Source organism: Podarcis liolepis, assembly GCF_965112155.1.
Source record: "Podarcis liolepis genome assembly, chromosome: 5".
In the NCBI taxonomy this organism is placed as follows: Eukaryota; Metazoa; Chordata; class Lepidosauria; order Squamata; family Lacertidae; genus Podarcis; species Podarcis liolepis.
Window position 1 is genome coordinate 39857200 of NC_139556.1, and position 20523 is coordinate 39877722.

At 42.6% G+C, this 20523-nt stretch overlaps 1 protein-coding gene across 8 annotated transcripts in view; it reads right to left on the reverse strand.

The window, feature by feature from the left end:
- Nucleotides 1–20523, reverse strand: part of PLCE1 (phospholipase C epsilon 1) — a 133482-nt gene that overhangs the window by 16702 nt on the left and 96257 nt on the right. For 6 of the 8 annotated variants that reach the window (XM_083502992.1, XM_083502991.1, XM_083502988.1 and 3 more), the window contains 17 exons: nt 18997–19672; nt 18549–18731; nt 16026–16143; nt 15018–15180; nt 14611–14733; nt 14381–14517; nt 13389–13627; nt 12077–12138; nt 11828–11993; nt 10502–10609; nt 9156–9272; nt 8877–9035; nt 7812–7941; nt 6761–6802; nt 5938–6062; nt 3770–3887; nt 1083–1214 (listed from right to left, as the gene is read on the reverse strand). In XM_083502992.1, coding sequence (XP_083359118.1) covers nt 1083–1214; nt 3770–3887; nt 5938–6062; nt 6761–6802; nt 7812–7941; nt 8877–9035; nt 9156–9272; nt 10502–10609; nt 11828–11993; nt 12077–12138; nt 13389–13627; nt 14381–14517; nt 14611–14733; nt 15018–15180; nt 16026–16143; nt 18549–18731; nt 18997–19672 — 2798 coding nt within the window. The remainder of the gene's footprint in view (nt 1–1082; nt 1215–3769; nt 3888–5937; nt 6063–6760; nt 6803–7811; nt 7942–8876; nt 9036–9155; nt 9273–10501; nt 10610–11827; nt 11994–12076; nt 12139–13388; nt 13628–14380; nt 14518–14610; nt 14734–15017; nt 15181–16025; nt 16144–18548; nt 18732–18996; nt 19673–20523) is intronic. The other 2 variants (XM_083502990.1, XM_083502995.1) reach the window with 1 other exon arrangement.

Here is a 20523-nt window from a genome sequence, read left to right on the forward strand (position 1 = left end):
AATGTAAAAGAGGAATTCAGACTAGAAGAAATGGAGGGGAGTTCACAGCACACTACCAGTTTTTTCATCTTGGTTAGGGGATTGGTAGAGTTATGACTGCACCACGCTTTTCATATAAAACATTAGCTTCTTTCTTTGGCAATTGAAATCTTTTCATTTTACCATTCCCTTTCTGAAAAGTTGGGGGGGGGACGACACCTTAAAGGTGATGAAGGGCAACATCTATCTTGCTTTTCTATTGACATCTCAGAACTAAATGGAGAATATCACTCCCCTTTTCTCAGAAATCACAACTGAAATTGATGATGGACTATGCTGAAATGGCTAAATTCACAGAAAAGCTCGGAGACAATGATAATGAGAAATTTAAAAAAGAATGGGAAACATTTATTGTATATGTACAAAAATACTGTAAACAAGTAGAAACATTGGCAGGCTTTTATTAAACATTTGCAAGCAGTTAAAAATGAGATAAAGAAAGGAAATTTGAATTGAGATATTAAGGTTTGGTGGTAATCAGTTAAATATTGATAAAATAATGAGAATAAGAGGTTTAATTATAATTATGCAGAAAATGTATACATTCAATGAACCAGAAAAGTAAATGGAGGGAAGTCAGGAGAACCTCCAAAAAGAAAGAGATGATGTTTATATATTGAAAAAAGTGTTAATGTCTTATGTTTATGTTTATATTTATATTTGTGTGTGTGTGTGTTTGTTTCTGTTATCTTTTTCAAGAAGAATAATTGTTGAAGTTAAAACTGTAAAATTAATAAAAAATTACTTACAAAAAGAAAGAAAGAAAAATGGTTTGCCAATTAGTAAAATTTAAATTACATTTAAATGATTACATTTATATTTCTTGCAATTAAACCCTGTCCCAACAGTTTATTACTTTACAGTAGGTCTTTTATTTACAATGAGGTAATTGTAACTAGTTGCACTGCTAATGGAAAATTATTTCAAACCCTGAGTGCTGCATGTGCAGAGCAATACGTTTGATCTTTAACTAGTAGGTCTGCTATATGTGTTGGATTACATAGTCAGTCCCTGTGATTGGTAAAGGAAGATGCTGACTTTACCTTTTCCAGATGCTTTGGCAAGCATCGCTGGCTCCCCTGGGCTCAGCCTTCCAGGATTGTTGCCAAAAATGGACTTCCTGCTCTTTCTTTCCTTTCCTCTGCTAGAGCCAGATGGATTTAGAGTTGACAGACCTAATTCCATACAAAATAAAATAAATGGACTGAAAAACACAAGCGAGTGGGCATGATTCCCCCCCTTAAAAAAAATCAGTTTATTATGAAAGTTTTATAATCTAATGCTAAGGTCTTATGCTGGAAAACGCTAGTTTGTACTGCATATGTAGACAAGACAACGTATAAAATCGTACACCAATGTTCCAGTATGGATGTCTCTCAAAGGCATGTGAGCTTCAATGCACATACTTTGAAGAGCTTTCTCATTCCCTTCTGTTTGCAAGCTGAAAAATTATGTTTGTGTATGAACCGCCTTGCTTGTTTCTTGGAGCAACACAGGAATCTTGATTAGGGCAAGAGAACACGGGCTTGGATCCTAACTTCCAAGGGTTTGACTTGTGGAAATGGACTTTCTCAATCCCCTCCTCCCTTGCGGACCTTCTACAATAGAACTGCATACAGCAAGGGGAGGCAGCAGGAGGAAGGGCAAATTGCTGAAAAGTTTGCATGATGGGAAAAGCCTTCCCACTCACAGGGGTACCTTTGGACCCAAGTGTACCGTATTTTTCGCCCTATAGGACGCACTTTTCCCCCTCCAAAAATGAAGGGGAAATCTGGGTGCGTTCTATGGGGCGAATGCAGGCTTTCGCTGAAGCTTGGAGAGCGAGAGGGGTTGGTGCGCACCGACCCCTCTCGCTCTCCAGGTTTCAGGAAGACCTCCAGGTTTCAGGAAGACATCTGAAAGCAGAGCGCCCGGCGCTTCGGGAACACATCCGCAGCCTAGGCAGCCCTAAGGGAGGTCCCGCAGGGATGTCTAGGCTGCGGATAGCAGCCTGCTTCCCGGAGCATCGGGCGCCCTGAAAGCAGAGCGCCTGGCGCTTCGGGAACACATCCGCAGCCTAGGCAGCGCTGCGGGAGGTCCCGCAGGGATGTCTAGGCTGCGGATAGCAGCCTGCTGCCCGGCGGGCGGGGCACCCTGAAGCAGAGTGCCCCGTGCACCGGACAGACATCCGCAGCATGGGGAGCCCTGCAGGAGTTCCCCGCAGGGCTCCCCACGCTGTGGATAGCAGCCTGCCGCCCAGCGGGCGGGGCGCCCTAAAGCAGAGCGCCCCTCATGCCGGGCAGACATCAGTCAGCCCCACAAGCTCGGGGGACAGCAGGGAGGCGCAGCGCCACCATCCCGCTGTTCCTCGACCTGGTTCGGTTTCCCCGACCTGCTTTTGGGGGGGAAATAAAGGGGGGGGGGGAATTTCCTTTATTTCCCCCCCAAAAAACTAGGTGCATCCTATGGGATGGAGCGTCCTATGGGATGAAAAATACGGTATATGAACAGCAATTGTGTCAGATTGATTTCTGAAACAAGACAACAGGTGACCTTGTGCTTTCATCCCCACCACACCGTATGCAAGTAACCCTGCCCATGGAACTGCAACTGTGAAACAGGCTGTACGCAAATACAGTCAGCAGCAATACCTATTTATCAATATACTTCTGTTGGGATCAACTTCTCCAATGAAAAGAAAATGGACAAAAACGCATTACAATAGGGAAAAAATTGCTGCTTATAAGCCTTATGCAGCATTTCACTATAACACAGCAGCTAAATAATGGAGTATTTCATTCCTCCACAATGGCGAAGCTGCATGCTCCAGCACTGGGGGCAGAGAGCAGGCGGGGGCGTGGCATGCCACCCGTGGGGACGTGGCATGCTGCCTACCCTGGGGTGTGGCTGGCATCCTGGGGGCGTGCCATGCGTCCTGGGGGCGTGGTACCCAGCGCAGTTGGGGTGTGCGCAGCGCATATCTGGGGGCAGCGGCCATGATGGTACCCTCCTCCCCGATGGTGCCAGGGGCGGTGTGCTCCCCCCCGCCAGTGTTCCTCCATACAACAAAATCATGACATGTCTGTTCTACCTATAGTGGTACCTCTAGTTACGAACTTAATTCATTCCAGAGGTCCGTTCTTAACCTGAAACTGTTCTTAACTAGAGGCGTGCTTTCGCTAATGGGGCCTCTTGCTGCCACTGCACCGCTGGGCACACAATTTCCGTTCTCATCCTGGGGCAAAGTTCTCAACTCGAGGTAACTCTTCCAGGTTAGCGGAGTTTGTAACCTGAAATATTTGTAACCTGAGGCATTTGCAACTCAAGGTACCACTGTATTTCTCTAGTACTTGTGCAAATCAATCCTTCCTTCTTGCCATGGGTTTTTCCTATAACCAATCCACTGTAGTATGGTTGGTTCTCGACACATTTTCTATACTTGCTCCATTCCAATTTACTGTTTGTGCTCCTATCCCAATGTAACTCACTTTTTTGGTTCCCTAATCGGACTGTAGCCCAACCTGCACAGAAATGATATGGGGGGGGGGGTGTAAGAGATAAATGGAGATAAATGGAGTTTGATTCCCCACAGGCCATTCCTTATTCCTATCAAGACACCTCTCTTGGGAGAAAACACTCGGAATCAAAGCTAGTTCTCAGCTGCCATAAAATGGGAAGCTAGATCCCAGGTTTTTTTCCTTTGTCATAGCTTGTTTCGGAACAGGTAATAATTAAGGCCAATGTAACTTACCAGGAAATTTCACAGCTTGGCAGTAGATGACAAGATCTGACAATTCTGGTGCTATTTGTCTGCTTTCTTTTTTATTTTGAGAAAGATAAAATTCTTCCCCTAATTCCATGTCATAAACCTATATATCGTCAAGTGAAAAAAGAAAGGATTTCATCAAATTTAATATATGTGCACAATGCAGTTTAATCATGAGCAACATCACTTATATGGTAGAACACTGTTAATTTGCATTTATAGATGTCCCCAATCTTTTAACATTTCTTCTTCCCCACATTCAGCCACCACCCCTTCCTCTAAATCTGCTTTCCACAGGCCAGCAGGGAGAGATTAGGAACACTACTGCCTCTAACCTCTTAGCAGCCAGAGACAGGATGAAATTACCTTAGTGGAACAGGACAATCTGCCTGATCCTACAGTTCCCTTCTCACATGCTATACCTCCCTTTCCACTGGCCTCGTGAATTACATGTACTTTCCCCATTGCAGCAACTAAATATTACTACACAAACATATGCCTGAGATCTAAAAACAAAACAGAAAAGGCTAGGCTCACTTTATTGAAATAAATTCAAAAATATTTAACAGCAGTATTCCCATCTTGCCTAAATAGATGTACAACAGGGCAGTGTTGTGCAGTGCAGCACGCGCACAGAAAACAGGACATCTCAGCGTGAAGTCAAACCATCTGGCTTAAATGGTGAGTTTATTCTGGCAGACAAACCACAGTACTATTATAATTCTCCCCTGGAAAAAGGTTCTGCTAGTTCCAACATTCTCTGCACGTGTGTGTGTGTGTGTGTGTGTGTGTGTGTGTGTGTGTGTGTAGTCTCTGGTAGAATTCATAGACTTCAACAAACTGTATTCCACTAAACTGTATTCCAAATACTATTGTACAGGAAAATGCAGCTAATTTTGTGGGTTTTATGAAAGACATACATGCAGTGGATAAGCCTTGCAACCTGAAAATGCACAGTATTTAAAAAAATACATGGCATTATAAATAGCCTTGCAACCACCCACCCATTACTTTTTAAAAATTAAACAAAGGTCCAAAGTGAAGACACGGAAGAAGGCAAGGCTTTAGCCCATTTATCAGCACAGCTCTTTCCAGGAGAATGAAGGCAAACTCTCTCTCTTTGTTCCCCCCTCCTCTTAGTGCACTCTGTAGCTGTTCTTTGCAGGAGATCTGGCTTGCAGCTGCAGATCTGCACCATCCATCTAAAGCACATGACTTCACCCAAAGAATCCTGGGAACTGTAGTCTTCTCCTTACAGAGCTACAATTCCTAGCACACTTAACAAACTATGCTTCCCAGGATTCGGGGTGGGGGAGATCCATATGCTTTAAATTCAGCTCAGCCTAGTGTTCTATACACATTAGTGTATGTTCAAAATATCACATGTTATCATGCCAATGGAAAGCAGTTGACTTGTAAGGAGAGGGGTCTCACTGTCTGAGATCATAGAAATATTGTAAAACACGGTAACGGTGCCTCAATGGATAAAACACTAAACAGACTGGGGAAAACAGCAGCTTAAGATGCAAGCAAAGCCAGTCCCACTATGAGCTTTCCTAGGCAAGAATCTACTTCGTCATACATATGAAGTAAATTGGGAAGGTAATATATACGCTGAGCAAAGTGAAGGCCAAGTGGTATTTGACAAAGTGAGACTGAAAAACTTTTGTTAGGAAGGCAAAGAAGCTCTCTTGAAAACCGGGGAAAGTGTCCAATACTCAACCTAAAGAAAATCTACATCTGTTGAGCCATCAAAACACTGCTAAAAGAACAGCTGGACATCAAATGAGGTACACTTTATTTCTGAGGTGAGAGAACCACCCTTATTTAAACTATGAGGTATCTTTTATGAAGCAAGAGAGGAAAAACCTCAGAGGTGCACAAGAAACACTCAATGGTGCAAACTTGTCTACTCAGAAGTATGTTCCACGGGGCTTAGTAGGTACAGCTTTGCAGTCTAAAACATTCTTTTTTCCTCAGGGGCAGCAGAATGGCACACTAGACATGAAGGAAGTAGATCAGGGCATTTAAACGTGGATCTTAGATGCTGCAAGAGGCCGGTGTGTTTTTTAATTTCTTTGTAAGTTTCAGTTCTAGACTACAAGCCACTCCCCGTATGGAAGCTTGAGAAAACAGATATGAAAAAGTACTACCTTTCCTTTGTTGTTGTATATAGCGCTTTCTGTTTTCTTTATTCTCTTTGCAGTTTCTTCGCTATATTCAAATTGAAGCTTATCTATGGTTAACTTATTCTCAGGTCGGTCTTCCAAAATGTTATCTGGAAAGTAAGCATTATCTGACTGAAGAGTTGGAAAAGGCAAATTTTACTTCAACTTAATGCTCTGAGTAAAAGCAGCCAGTATTATTCTGAATAATCAAAATATTAAACAGGCAAATAATTTCTCCTTCAATGCAATGCTCTTCTAAGTGCGAGTCAGTTTTTATCCTACCTTTTTGAGCTCAGCCAGTATTCTCTCAAGATGCAAAGCAGAAGCTGGTTTTCCACTTTAAACCATTTGTGGAATGATATAATAAATTAAGCTGCATCATCATCATTATTTAAGTGCAAATGTTTTAAAAGTTTTCTGCCTCAAATTTTGTACTCAGCCCTGTGCATGAGACATTACTTTGCAGATAAGGGAGTGGGGGGTGACAGGGGATTGAAGTGCTTACTAAAAAGTTATTCTCATTGTTCTACCCAAAATTATAACCAAATAGAAAACTATATTTGTGTATTTTAAGTCAACGTACATAAACGTGATTCACTAATCTATATAGCTATAACCAAAGTGTATAAATAAGAAACTAGTGTGGAACATGCAAATATTGCGATCCTCAAAAGTAAGTAATGGAAAATTATAGAAATGCAAAAAATTGTGTTTTTACTAAAATGTGAAATTCAAAGAATGCTTCTAAGTTGGGAAATGCAGTGCTGAAATTCATGCAGTTATTATGCTTGACCAAGTGGCCTTTTACCTTCCTGGCTGTTAGGAGCAGGAGAAGCATTAAGGACATCAGCTACAGGAAAACAGAGTCAGAAAGGGAATAAGAGTAAAGGAAATCAAGAAATAAAGCCAGAGAAATGAAAATTACATTCAAACTGTGTAGAGCTATCATCTTCGACACAAAAACTTGAAGAATTGCTGCAGGGATATAAAACTGAAAATGCTAACTATTAGAACACAGAGTGTAAAGATGAGGTCAGACTTTATATAAACACATCTGAATCTAGGTTAACCCAGAATGGAGGTGATTTCATAGCGTGAGAATTCAGAAAACTCATGGAAACAGGCAAGATACTAAGTATGCTCGAGGTCTGGCAGAGAATTGCATAATATTATAGATATATACTCAATGTACATATCATGAAACTAGCTGAAAAAGGCCCCAACTTGGATGAGACAATGGGCACATACTATAATTCAAGGTGGCAGGAATCCAATAATACAACAAAATGTGCCTTCTGTTACTCTGTTGTGCGCTGTGTGTCTACCTATTCATATAGATTATAAAGTATAAGACGGGCACTATTTTCCTGGACTATATAAAACATGCTTCCTAGCCATGGTGTTTTAATTTATGGTACTGAGTAGACTTTCTGAAAAACTAAGTCCTTAGAACAAAAGCTGCTTTGTGTTGCTGGAATACAGTTTAGAGCAGACATAGTACATACAGAAACCCAACTTTAAAATATCCTTATTTCAGTACACATATCAAAACAACCACCTTATGCAATAACAGAAATGATTGCTATGTTTCCTAATAATATTCTCACAGCTACATCACTATGATGATAAAACATAATTCCTTTCCCATCCCTTCCCATAAATCATAACCTTTTCTTACTATTTAGAATGGATATGAAAGACAAAAAAAAAAGAGTTGTGTAGTGACAAATGCTTAAAAGTTGTAACTGAATAGGGTGGTTTTTTTTGGGGGGGGGGGAGGCAACTTTAAGTTATGGTTGAAACTGTTCCCATGCCACAAATCCAAAAAATGCAACCCTATAATAAGTATGTTTGTTTACCATCAGACAGAGACTCATAGTCATAGTCATATTCATCTTCTTCATCTTCTTCTTCTTCGTTAGCAGTGGAGGGGTTCCCCACATTACCCCCGTTGCTCGCCTGAGCTTGCATGTATGCCAACTGATGAGCCTATTATATTAAAATAACATTGAAAAATACAATGGAAAATTCATTTGGAAAATACAATGAGACTATATGTTCCAGACTTATATCTAATTTTATCTGCAGGGTCCTTGCCTAACTCCATCACTGAATATGGTCCTTCACAAGAAGTAATAGGGGTTTTCCCCCCCTGTAGAAGTTACATGTCCATCTTCCTGGACCTGACAAAACACCATCTCTTATTTTCCAACACATTGCTCTTTCCCACTGAGCTACCAGCTACCTCACAATATGGATCCAGAGTTCTCCCCACAGAATGACTTCCCTATTTGTTTTTCATTGAGTGAGCTGAGATGCTTCCTCCCCTACCCGCCCAGAACCTGGCTGTTTCTGATAAAATTAATGGGACCAATTAAGATAAGGCCAAATGGGACAGTGCATCTGGCTGTCAACCAGAAGGTTGGTGGTTTGAACCCACCCTGGGATGGTTGTGGGCAGGATTCCTGCACTGCAGGGGGTTGGACCAGATGACCCGCAGGGTCTCTTCAACACTACAATTCTATGGTTCCTGTGGCCCCTTTCACCACAAATGTAACATGACACAGTACTTCTCTATGCAGAGGCCCAATATGTATAGTTCTCTCACACAAAGCAAAATAAAGATAGAAAAATATTGCACAAATTGGGCCTCCCCACATACATCCACATGTGGTGGCGAGGACAAGGAGATTATCAAGCCAGGTAAGTAGTGTGCCAGTCCCAAACTCTGGGTTAGGGTTAAAATATATTGCTTAATAATAATGAACTTCTTAATATACCATGTCACCTCCTCCTTATATATAACTAATCCCCGCACACTATATATAACATTCAGGGAGTTGGGTAGCCAAGGGTGCAATTGACAATCCAAAAAAGGACTGAGTGTGGCAACTCTCAAATATTTTTTCAAAGAAAATTCACACCTTCTGTTTTAATATATCCACTGGAGTCTGGTGAGCTTTGAGCTTTTTGTTTTTAAGCAGGATCTTTCTTCGCAGTTGGTGGGGAGAAGGTAACATTGGGTCGTCGGAAAAATCGCTTTCAAACAAAAATTTAGTCACCAGCTTTTCTTCAAACGTATTCTGAAACATCAGTTAAGATATAAAGTTAAGATATAAAATCATACAAACATGAGTTTAGTTATAAATTGGATCAAAATTCCTATGCCACGCTGAATGGCATTATTCTCTCTCTTAATCTACCTTGAAAATGTCGGCCATCTTTCGCTGCTGTGGCAAGGAACAGTGGTTCTCAATCGATATGATGACAGGCATGTCTGAGGTGGTGAAAGCATTGCGATCGATAGCTTCGACAACTTCCTGTAAGAATGAAAACCAAAACAAGACTACCTAATTATTCTATGGCATCCAGGGCACATGCCATTCTGTCCCACAAATTATCGAAGGAAATTAGCATAAAACATGCTGTCCCCAGACAGAAGGAAAAGTGATGTGCAAGTGGGTGACAATGCCCACTTGGAAGCTGGGGGGAGGGAACTTGTTCTCCACCCCTGTTCCAGACAGAGATAGCCTGACCATATCTAAGCACATATTGGCAACCTCTGATTTAGGCCACTTTAGTGCACTGTATAGGACGCGGGTGGCGCTGTGGGTAAAACCTCAGTGCCTAGGACTTGCCGATCGTATGGTCGGCGGTTTGAATCCCCGCAGCGGGGTGAGCTCCCGTCTTTCGGTCCCAGCTCCTGCCCACCTAGCAGTTCGAAAGCACCCTTAAGTGCAAGTAGATAAATAGGTACCGCTTTATAGCGGGAAGGTAAATGGCATTTCCGTGTGCTGTGCTGGTGCTGGCTCGCCAGAGCAGCTTCTTCACGCTGGCCACGTGACCCGGAAGTGTCTTCGGACAGCGCTGGCCCCCGGCCTCTTAAGTGAGATGGGCGCACAACCCTAGAGTCGGACACGACTGGCCCGTACGGGCAGGGGTACCTTTACCTTTAGCTTAGTGCACTGTATATGTTGGGTCATCTCTGAAGTCTATTCAGAAACTTCAATAGACATAAAATATCATTGATAGATTGGGAGTAGGCTATACACCTCACCAGTCTTGAAACAACCTGCACTGGCTCTGGATCCATTTCCTAGCTTAATTCACAGTGTTATTCTAACCATAAAACCATAAACAGTTGGATATTTAAGAGACCATGCATTCTTGGATGAACTTGTCCCCAGTATGAACATTCTCCTCAGAGGAAATTCTGTCCCCACTACAACAGAAGTGAGGGGAGAAGGGACTGAGGACTGGGCCTCTGCAGCTCTGGCATTCTGATTGTGGAATGCTTTCCCAGTGGTGACTCTTCCTGACGACATGTCATACATTGTTGGTGGTGCCAAATGGAGAGAGGAGAGAAAGAGGGCAGACAAATCTCACATTAGAAATATTTCCATAGGAAATAAGGGAAATTGTGTACTTGTTATGTGAACGCTTGCCTAAGGAACATTTTCCAGGGAACGAACAGTAAGCAGGACCTGAGTGTCTTTTTCCACAAGAATAATTCCTACTACAATAGACATTAGTAAGAATATACATCTACCTTAAAAGGAATCTTTGTAGTTAGTGTGTGGCCATGATAAATTACAGGCATTCCATCATCACCATCCCAGCAGTCTAATTCCACACTCCGACAGCCTTGCAACAAAACCTGAAACGAAAACAACAACAACATGGTGTTGCATTGCTTCTACAGAACCGTACATTACTTTAAAGGGCTGAAGTTTCAGACTTTTCAGTGAGCATACTATAAATGACATACAGAGGATAGGGAGACGGAATACGGTGAAGTGCTGTAAAAACACTTGATCATATTCCTGCACCACTGACAAGTGTTGTTTGAACAGTCTTCTCACAAAATAGGCTTCCAGTAAAACTACTGTATACATAATTCAACCTTCTTACATGTTTAACTGTTGAGCCCTATATTGATCCCTCTGCACCTGTGTTTAGTTAAGAAAGACCAATGTTACATAAACACACACACACTTAGTTGTGCATCTGCAGCATCTTTCCAAGGCAGCCATTCTGTGCAGGCTACCAGCAAAGTTTTCTTGTCCTCCAAAATATGCACATCTATTTGCACATAAAAGAAAAGGCTTAAAACAATATTTTTAATGCTGCTTCATGATAAAAAATATATCCAAGTGGTTTACAACATTAAAAAGATTTTTAAAAACCATACAACGAAAGTGCAAAAAGGTAAAAACAATTTAAAAGCAAAAAAATGTTAAAAACAAAAATGTCGGGCTCTGGAAGGTGGCTCTGTGGCCCCGTGCTAAATGCTCCTGTCTGTTGATGAGGTATGGAAGTGTGGTGCTTCTGTAAACTCTTTTAAACATGATGCAACTCCATCATACACAAGATATAACTCAACCCATGGAAAGAAGCACTTATTTTCATGTGTGTTACTGCCCAGAAACAATGTCTAAAATATTATGTAATATTCCTAGAAGCAACAAACACTTTTCTGAGTAATGGTGCTGCTTCGAAGTCATACTTTCAGCAGAACTTGCATTATTCTGAATGGTGCTTTGACATTTAAATGAACCAACGTATTAGCTCAAGTCTTTCCTGTGGGAAAGTCTAATTTTAGCAGGTTAGATCAGACTGGCTAGTGTCTAAATGCTGTGACTCTCAAACCAGCCCACCCTTTTTTGTGCCTTAAGAACAAAGCTTAAATATATTATTTTAAAAAGCATCTGAGCACAACTGTGCACACAAGCAGTTTTTCCCACAGATCTTGTTTTTCCTATGCTTTACAAGCAAGTATTCAGGACATTTAGGTTTAGAAAGCAGGGGAAAGGTCATGCTTTTTTTGACATTCCAAACAAACAAACAAATTCTTGCAAAAGTACGAAAAAGGCACCTGGCTGTAAAGTTCTACTGAGGATTCTCCTTTAAGTTGGTGTCCCGTGAGATACGTATTGTGTGAAGACTCAATGTAGTAATATGACAGAGGGAATAGCAAATCTTCAACATTCTCTTGAGACTCGTTGTTCACGGATGCAAAATTATCTTTGTCCATCAAAAACCTAGAGATACAGAAGGCTAAAATTCATAAAAAGAAATGCAAGGCAGGTTAAGAAAATATCAAGGCGATCTTACAGGAGATTACCGTGCAAATCCTTCAAAAGACATCAGTCCCTGCTGGCACATGTTGATGCTGGGTTCAAACTTCTGTAAGAGGCAGAACAGAAATGTCAATAAATGGACTAAAATAAATTGGCATTAAAGAAATGAAATGCGTTTAGATGTTATACACAGTTTTGGCAACATAATTTATTTGTATCCAGCTAATGCATTACTGAGGGCAGAATTAGGCATGTCGGTGTCAAATTCAGGTCTTCAAATGCAGGTCATGCCCAACACCTGCAAAGCAAGGCATGGACCAGGGGGGAAATGACAAATGGTAGACAGGACAGAATACTGAAACTTTCTTCCATTTGCCCAGACAAAAGTGACTGTCAGAGAGGCAACCAGCACACAACACAGCCACTAATTATTCATGCCACATGCCCCTTACCTGGCCTGCCTCACTTCTCACACCATAACTCCCAGAACTATGGCAATGCCTCTGCCCTGCTCTCTCCTGGCTGCCAGTTTATAACTAGGCAAAGACCACTCTCACATGAGAAAGGAAGATACAGCAAGCACAGCTAATATTGGTGGGGGAGACGCTACCCACATCGGTCCAGGAACAAATACATAGCCCCAACACCCCCAGAAGTCAAGCCCAGGAGGTTTATCGGCCAATCTGCCAGCAGGGGTGAGCTAGCTTCTCTCTGCTAGCCAGTGGTGGGGAAAGGTTGGCTTCTAAAGGAAGCTTGCAAACATTGACTTGTGCAGAAACACTTCACAAATTTATCGCATGTCTCCCATTAATGCTTATAGGGATCCCTTAGTAAAAACTCCAAATTCAGCTTAGATGTCTTTAAGACCAACATCTGTGTGATGTCTGCATCCTCCTGGAGCTAGCTGACTGAAGAGGTTATGTTAAATTGGTACACTGGTGAGATGTCCAGCAGTTCTTCCCTTCCTAACAGGCTTGCTTGCAGCTGTTTATTTCTGTGCCCAGTATGAGTTTTGGCCATGATTCAGCTACGTGCCCAACTTTTTATTGCTGAAAACAATGGGATTTAAAAACACTGAACTTTAATTGGACTGGGGAAGGGCCACAGTTCACTCTCCGTATCTCAGGGTACAGCTGGGAATGTCCCATTCTGAAACCTTGGAATGTCACTGCCAGCCAGAGTCAACAATACTGATGGGCCAATAAATCTTCCTCAGTACAAGGCAGTTGCATGTGTTCCATGTTCTCTATGTTACTGATGCTGCCACACCAATTTAAATATGGTGGTTGCTCCTGGTTCTAAGAGAGGAATTGAGAAGCCCTGTGATTAGAATTCCAATAGCTTAGCATTACACACCTGAATAATACTGAGGATTTCATCATATGTGTAGTGTTCTCCTTGGCAATTTACTAAGAAGTCATTGAGTTGCTGGATGCCCACTCCAAATATTCCCAGAGATGTGCTCTCCACTCCAGTGCCATTAGTAACAATGCTTGCGGCAGCAATAGCGTCAGAAATTTGTCTCTGGTTGTCTGATAGCTGCTGTCTGCTCTTAATGAACAAGCCCAAATCAGATATGTTCCTAGTCAGTAAATCTGAAAGATAAAAATATGAACATAAATACTTTATACGATGGTCAAACTACAGTACTAGTTTTAACTTTTAAGTCCTAAATGGTCAAGGAATTTTGAAGGAACACAGCTGCAGATTTTCTCTCTCTCTCTCTCTCTCTCTCTCTCTCTCTCTCTCTCTCTTTCTGGAGATGTGTGTGGCGCTGTGGTCCAAACCACTGAGCCTCTTGGCCTTGCTGATCAGAAGGTTGGTGGTTCGAATCTGTGTGATGGGGTGAGCTCCCGTTGCTCTGTCCCAGCTCCTGCCAACCTAGCAGTTCAAAAGCATACCAGCGCAAGTTGATAAATAGGTACTGCTGTGGTGGGAAGGTAAACTGTTTCTGTGCACTCTGACACTAATCACGGTGTTCTGTTGTGCCAGAAGCGGTTTAGTCATGCTGGCCACATGACCCAGAAAGCTGTCTGTGGTCAGTCGCTGGCTCTCTCAGCCTGAAAGTGAAATGAGCGCCGCATCCCACAGTCAAATTCGACTGGACTTAACCATCCAGGGGGTCCTTCACCTTTTTATTTATTCATTATTTGTAGAACATTTTTAAATCTGTGAAGCGCTTTATAAAACTTTAAAATATTTTTCTTTCAACAACTGTTCAGTGAGGCATGTCACTGTCCATATCTTACAGAAATGGAATTGAGAGAGAAGGTGACGTGACCAGCACCAAACACTTAGCTCCCAGGCTCAACTCCAACACACGACCAAGTCAAATTAATTTATCTTACCTAAATCTGGCTGAAGTCCATTTGTGTTCTCATCAATCTTCAGAGAGGTATACAGTGGAACGGAATCAGAACCCAGTCGATTGCAGGGCACGGCGTATATGTCGAAAAGCTCCTTCAGATCCTTGCGGCTTCGAACGCTGTTCATATATGATGCATTTTATTATCAATTCTTGTTAAAACATTGGCTTTTAAAAAAACTCTCAGGTAAGAATCAATAAAAGAGATTTTACCTGAAAGACTTGAAGAGCTCCACAAACTCAACAAAGCTCATGTTGCTATCGGAAACCATACAGGTTTGGAAGCCCTTTAGCCCCCCTTTTCCTCTTCCATGCCAGCTGCTGCTGCTCCATGTGCTAAAAAAATAAAGGTATGTAATGGAAACTATCACTGTGTCTGCGCGCGCGCACACACACACACACACACACACAACTAAAAAAGCAGTCCATTAGTTTGCCAGCTAAAAGTAAGCCACTTATCGACTGCTAATGGAAAAAACTATAAAGGAATTCCAGATGCATCTGTAGATTTCAGACACCTCAATCCCAACACTCAACATGGACTAAGGAGTGAACTCAGTATAGGTTTTAGAATTTCAGGACACACAAAAACACACATGTTCAGTGATGCTTTCTCTTACCTGGATTGACCTTTTATTGATGATGACATCACAGGAGAAGACACCGGCCTGACAGGTGACGAGACCCCAGGTGTTACATTAGGTGGCACTGAGGTAATCAGGGATTGTGTTCTTCTGGAAGGCAGAGTGTTGGTAGCAGGAAAAGTAACCAGAAGAGTTGGTTCTAAGAAGGAAAGCAAATTTGTATCATAGCATTTATAATACCCCCTTTCAAAAAAAGAAGGGGAAAAAGAGCCCTGTTAGAGCAGCAAAAATGAGACTCACAAGAAATTAGAAGAAGAAGAGTTTGGATTTGATATCCCGCTTTATCACTACCCTAAGGAGTCTCAAAGCGGCTAACAATCTCCTTTCCCTCCCTCCCTCACAACAAATACTCTGTGAAGTGAGTGAGGCTGAGAGACCTCAAAGAAGTGTGACTAGCTCAAGGTCACCCAGCAGCTGTATGTGGAGGAGCGGAGACGCGAACCCGGTTCACCAGATTACGAGTCTACCGCTCTTAACCACTACACCACACTGGCTGTAGTAAAATATAGCTAAATGAATATATTTTACTACAATTATCACCAGTTTATGAAAATGTGGCCAAGTTTTCATGTTGCACAAAGCCATTTGTCAGACAGGAAATACTGAAGGAGAAGGCAACTGATTTTTAAATTTATTTTCTTTGCAACTCCTACGCTTTCACCCAGGGCTGGGTACAGAGGATAGTGATGTTGCTGTCCAGCAGCCAGCAGGACTCCAGACTGAGCTGTCTTTTCTTTTCTTTTAAAAAAAGCAAAATTATAGTCTTCCTAGAAAGAAAGCTATACACACACATCAATGCTTTGGACCCGCCCCCCAAATACTGTAGTCTCTTACATTGCCCTCAAAGCTGCTCCTAAACATTGGAAGCAGCTCGAGAAGCACAATCAAGCAATAAATAAGGGATAACTCACTGCTTGGAGATCCCCAAAGGATTATTTGAGGTCCTTTGCAAAACACACACACACACACACCGAAAGCACGTACCTGCTTCTTCCTGCTCATCAATATCCTGAGGGTCTGAACCACTTCTACTCCGATTTTCCTTAAAAGGTCTTGCTTTTCGGGTTGCCATTTCATCATCAGTGCCATCTCCACTTTCACCCTTAAAACAGTGACCTTTATAATGAACATCTTTAGAAACACTGCATATTAAAACCAACATCCATTTTGTAAATTACAAAGCTGTATGTGGAACATGTATTCAAGCAAGCTATTATCGGTTTGCTGAGACAAAAGGGATGCAGGTAGCACATCAAAGAAAATGATCATTAGGTATTCATTTGAGGTCCAAACAAGGTGTTTCATCCATGGATGAAACCATCCAGAGATCCATGGATGAGAGCCCATGGGGTTTAAAAATGTAACCCTAAGGAGGGAAGGGCAATGATCCAAACTGGAGATGCGATACTTGTGGGATGGGAAGATTAAGCCTTTCCTCTGTGCACTTTGCCAGGGAAATTAGTCCTTCCCAAAGCTGCTGTTTGCCTCTCGGAGCAAAACAGACAGGTACCAATTTGATACCTGTACATTCTTCCTCAGCCTTACAGGGCAAAGTGTAGTTTGGGAGGGCTTCTCCCTAAGGAAGGGAGGGGAATGGGGAAAGTTGTTTTTTAAAAGCCTCCCCTCCCTGCAAAAATGCCACAGTCTTGATTCAAAATGAAGGGCTCCATATTTGCTAATGACCATTTTAAAACACAAACAAGCAAACCCACAGGCAATGCCCCTGAAGGAGTGTCTCCACCCCCATCATTCTACCTGGACACTGAGGTCCAGTGCCGAGGGCCTTCTGGCGGTTCCCTCACTGTGAGAAGCCAAGTTACAGAGAACCAGGCCGAGGGCCTTATCGGTGGTGGCACCCACCCTGCAGAACGCCCTCCCACCAGATGTCAAAGAGAAAAACAACTACCAGACTTTTAGAAGACATCTGCAGGCAGCCCTGTTTAGGGAAGCTTTTAATGTTTGATGGATTACTGTATTTTAGTATTTTGTTGGAAGCCGCCCAGAGTGGCTGGGGAGGCCCGGCCAGATGGGCGAGGTATTTATTTATTTATTTATTTATTTATTTATTTATTATACAGAAATGGACCATTTTATGAAGCCCTTCAGCTGGCTGGCTTGGTCCTTTCCCATTGTCATAAACCAGCTGAATAGGCTATCAAATTGATAAAGGTACATTTGAATAAATCTTACTCTTTGCCCACAGGTTCAAGCCTTGATTAAGAGTCTTGCAAAAACTTAAGAAACCAAATTTTCTACATATTAGCCATGTTCGGATGTACAGTGGTACCTCGGGTTACATACGCTTCAGGTTACAGACTCTGCTAACCCAGAAATATTGCTTCAGGTTAAGAACTTTGCTTCAGGATGAGAACAGAAATCATGCTCCGGTGGCGCGGCGGCAGCAGGAGGCCCCATTAGCTAAAGTGGTGCTTCAGGTTAAGAACAGTTTCAGGTTACGTACGGACCTCCGGAACGAATTAAGTACTTAACCCGAGGTACCACTGTAATGCTAAATAACCATGGCTTAGTTCTATATGAATGAACCAAGCCTTCTCCTGGGCTTGTATGTTCCTCTGTCCTCCACTGGAGGTATTCAAGGCTGGGAAACCTCTGGCCAGTGGGCCATTTGGGACAAGCCACACTCACCTGTCCTACACGTGACAGCATACAGGTGAGGATGGAGTTTGACCCTATGGTTAACCAGCTGGTTGTTGGGAGTCTTGGAAGCCCTGTGCTAAGCAGGAACCCAGCACTAAGCATGAACACTCTCTCTTTACCAACAGCCAATGTAAAGGGAGAAAAATCCTACTTAGTGCCGAGTTTGGGTGCACAAGAGCGCTCCAGCCCCGAGTCCAACACTAAGTGGGACCCAGCTGCCCATTGGCTGATGCAAAAGGAGAGCAATCCTGTTTAGTGTGTTTGGGTGCACCAGGGCTCCCCGAAGGAACTTCCTGTGTTTGTCCTCCAAGTGTTACAATCTATTAAGAAGACGCTTTTGAACTTAAGATTCTTCCACTGCCTCCTGTTTCAACCTTCCTTTTTGCAACTCCAGTACAGAATGTTCATTGGCAGGTCCGGAAGTTTAGCTTGACTTGATTTTGCCTTTCCTGCAAGTGCTTTTCTCATTGAGTTATACTTTCTGGATAGGCAAAAATACTATGTATGCTTCAGATGCATGATACTTCCCTTCTCTTTGCTTTCCATAATAAAAAGTCTCTACTCAGAAGTAAAAAAGATACCACCCAGAATATTCTATTTCAGTTTAAACATAGGCAAACCTCTGTATTATTATGCAACAAAAAACCCCACTGTTTTGAAGTAAATGATATGCAAACAAGTTGAAATAGAGGGACGGTCCCCTACCCCACTTTCTGTTCTGGAGGTTCTCCTGACTCCCCCCTGTCTGCAAGCCAATTTGGGGGGCATGTGGGGGGAAGGAAGGGAGAAAGCCCTGGACAATGAAGCTTCAATCATGCCTCCAACAACATTAAATAACAAGATTCCTACCCTCATGAGTACTTTCTTCTTTTTCTTAGCTGTGCTGATTCCTAGTGTGTTGTTTCTCTGCACGCTTGGCTTCTCTACATTTTTTGTCAGGCTTCCTGGGCTTGTGTTTCTTGTACTCCAGCGCCTCCCTCCAAACAATTCAACGGCTTGAGCCAGCGTTGGGCCTTCATATCGACCGTCCTCCTAATAAAAGTCCTCAGCTTTATTAAAGTGCACAAGATATGGAATTTAAAAAGAAATATAATGGTGTGGTGGTTTTTTTTAACTGCACAGGAGCAGAAGAACATTGAGTAGGCTGGATTAGGGCCCCAAGGGACTAACATGAGCAGCTAATAGAATTATGGAGTGAGGAGTGAGGAGAAGGGAAAAGAGATTGCTCTAGGGGTTCAGTGGGCAAATTATGGCATGTGTTCTGCCTGCTAGGGAACAAGGAAAATCAACCGTTTACCTGGTAGAGGCTGACATATTGTTTCCGCAGCCACTGCAATCTCTGATCAGGAAATCTCTTCATCTTTCTGATAGCATTCATTAATTCCATCAATCCATCAAAGAGCATTTTAGCAGTATATTTTGGAGCAACGAAGTGCAACAACTTATTTTCAGTAGTTTGAAGACCATATAATAGCGTCACACCGTTTTCTTTAAGGGACATGTTGCAAAGTTTGTTCTGAACACACACAGCATGCATATCAATGCCAGAATGCCCCATATACACAGCCTTTGCGGAGAACAAGTCTAAGCAACCCTCCACAAGTCCATTTAATCCAGTATTGCCAAGAAACTGAAACTTCCCAAGGTCAGCTGTGCTACCCAGCACGCTCAGTTTCACTTTGGAATTTGCAGTGCAAGCAGTGGGGGGTTTCACCCACGTCAACGTACTACTGTCAGGCTGAAGTTGAAGGAAGCACCGTGCTGAAATGTGTGTCTCTTGGTCATAATGTATGACTGTTGCGCCTTGCAGCATGAACTGGTGGATGTCAGCTCTGATTGACAGCACATACCAGGGAATAAGTTCTATCCCATGACTAAAAGCTTGCTGCTGCTCTTCAGCTGCCTGGGTAGTCCATTCTTTGAATTGCTCAAATATGTCGCTTTCAGAATCTGACAGATCTCCTGTTAGAAACCTGCATAAAAGCAAAGATACAACAAGTCTTTCTTTAGCATACGTGATCATAGAACAAGCCATTTCATCATGAAATTTCTGTGGGCATACAACTGCACTCTTTCATATTTGTGAATAAAACTAAACCATTCCTAACCTGAATCTCAAGAATGGCTTTATTCTGTCAAAAGGAGGATGGACTGGAGCAAACATGCCACACAGGTGGACAGTATTGGCATAAATGACATAAGTTACCCTTATTTCAGACAAGTGAATATTATATCCATGGAGGCAAAGCAGCTCCAATAACACATACAACCCCAAGACTATGGAGGTCTCGCTTCCTCTAGCCTGCTTATGCCCTACTAGTCTCCCTCTAAGTTTCCAAAACAGGGCTGGCAAACTCCCAGCCTGTGAGCCTAATTAGTCACAGCAGGGGTTCTAATTTGGCCCCTGAGGCTATTTCTGTTCAACTACACCCTCTTTCCCCACACCTGATGTCCTAGGTTATTGTTCCTTACATTGTTCCTTTCCAAGTAGGGCCTCCTCTATCAGTATTTCCTCAAACTTCGATCTCCAGCTGTTGTTGGACTACAACTCCCATCGTCCCCAGCCAGCAGGACCACTGGTCAGGGATGATGGGAATGGTAGTCCAACAGCAGCTGGAGACCCAAGTTTGAGAAACGGTGCCTAAGTGTTAATGGGGAGCTCCACTGGGGGATCAGCTACGTTAGGGAGTTCCTGGTGGGACTGTTTGTTAATGGTCACTGGCAAGCAGACTTTAAACAGCCAGCTCTCTGCACCCATCAACTGATCAGCACGGAAAGCCAGCTCTTTGAACTCTGCTGGCATTTACAAACATGCTCCAGAGAG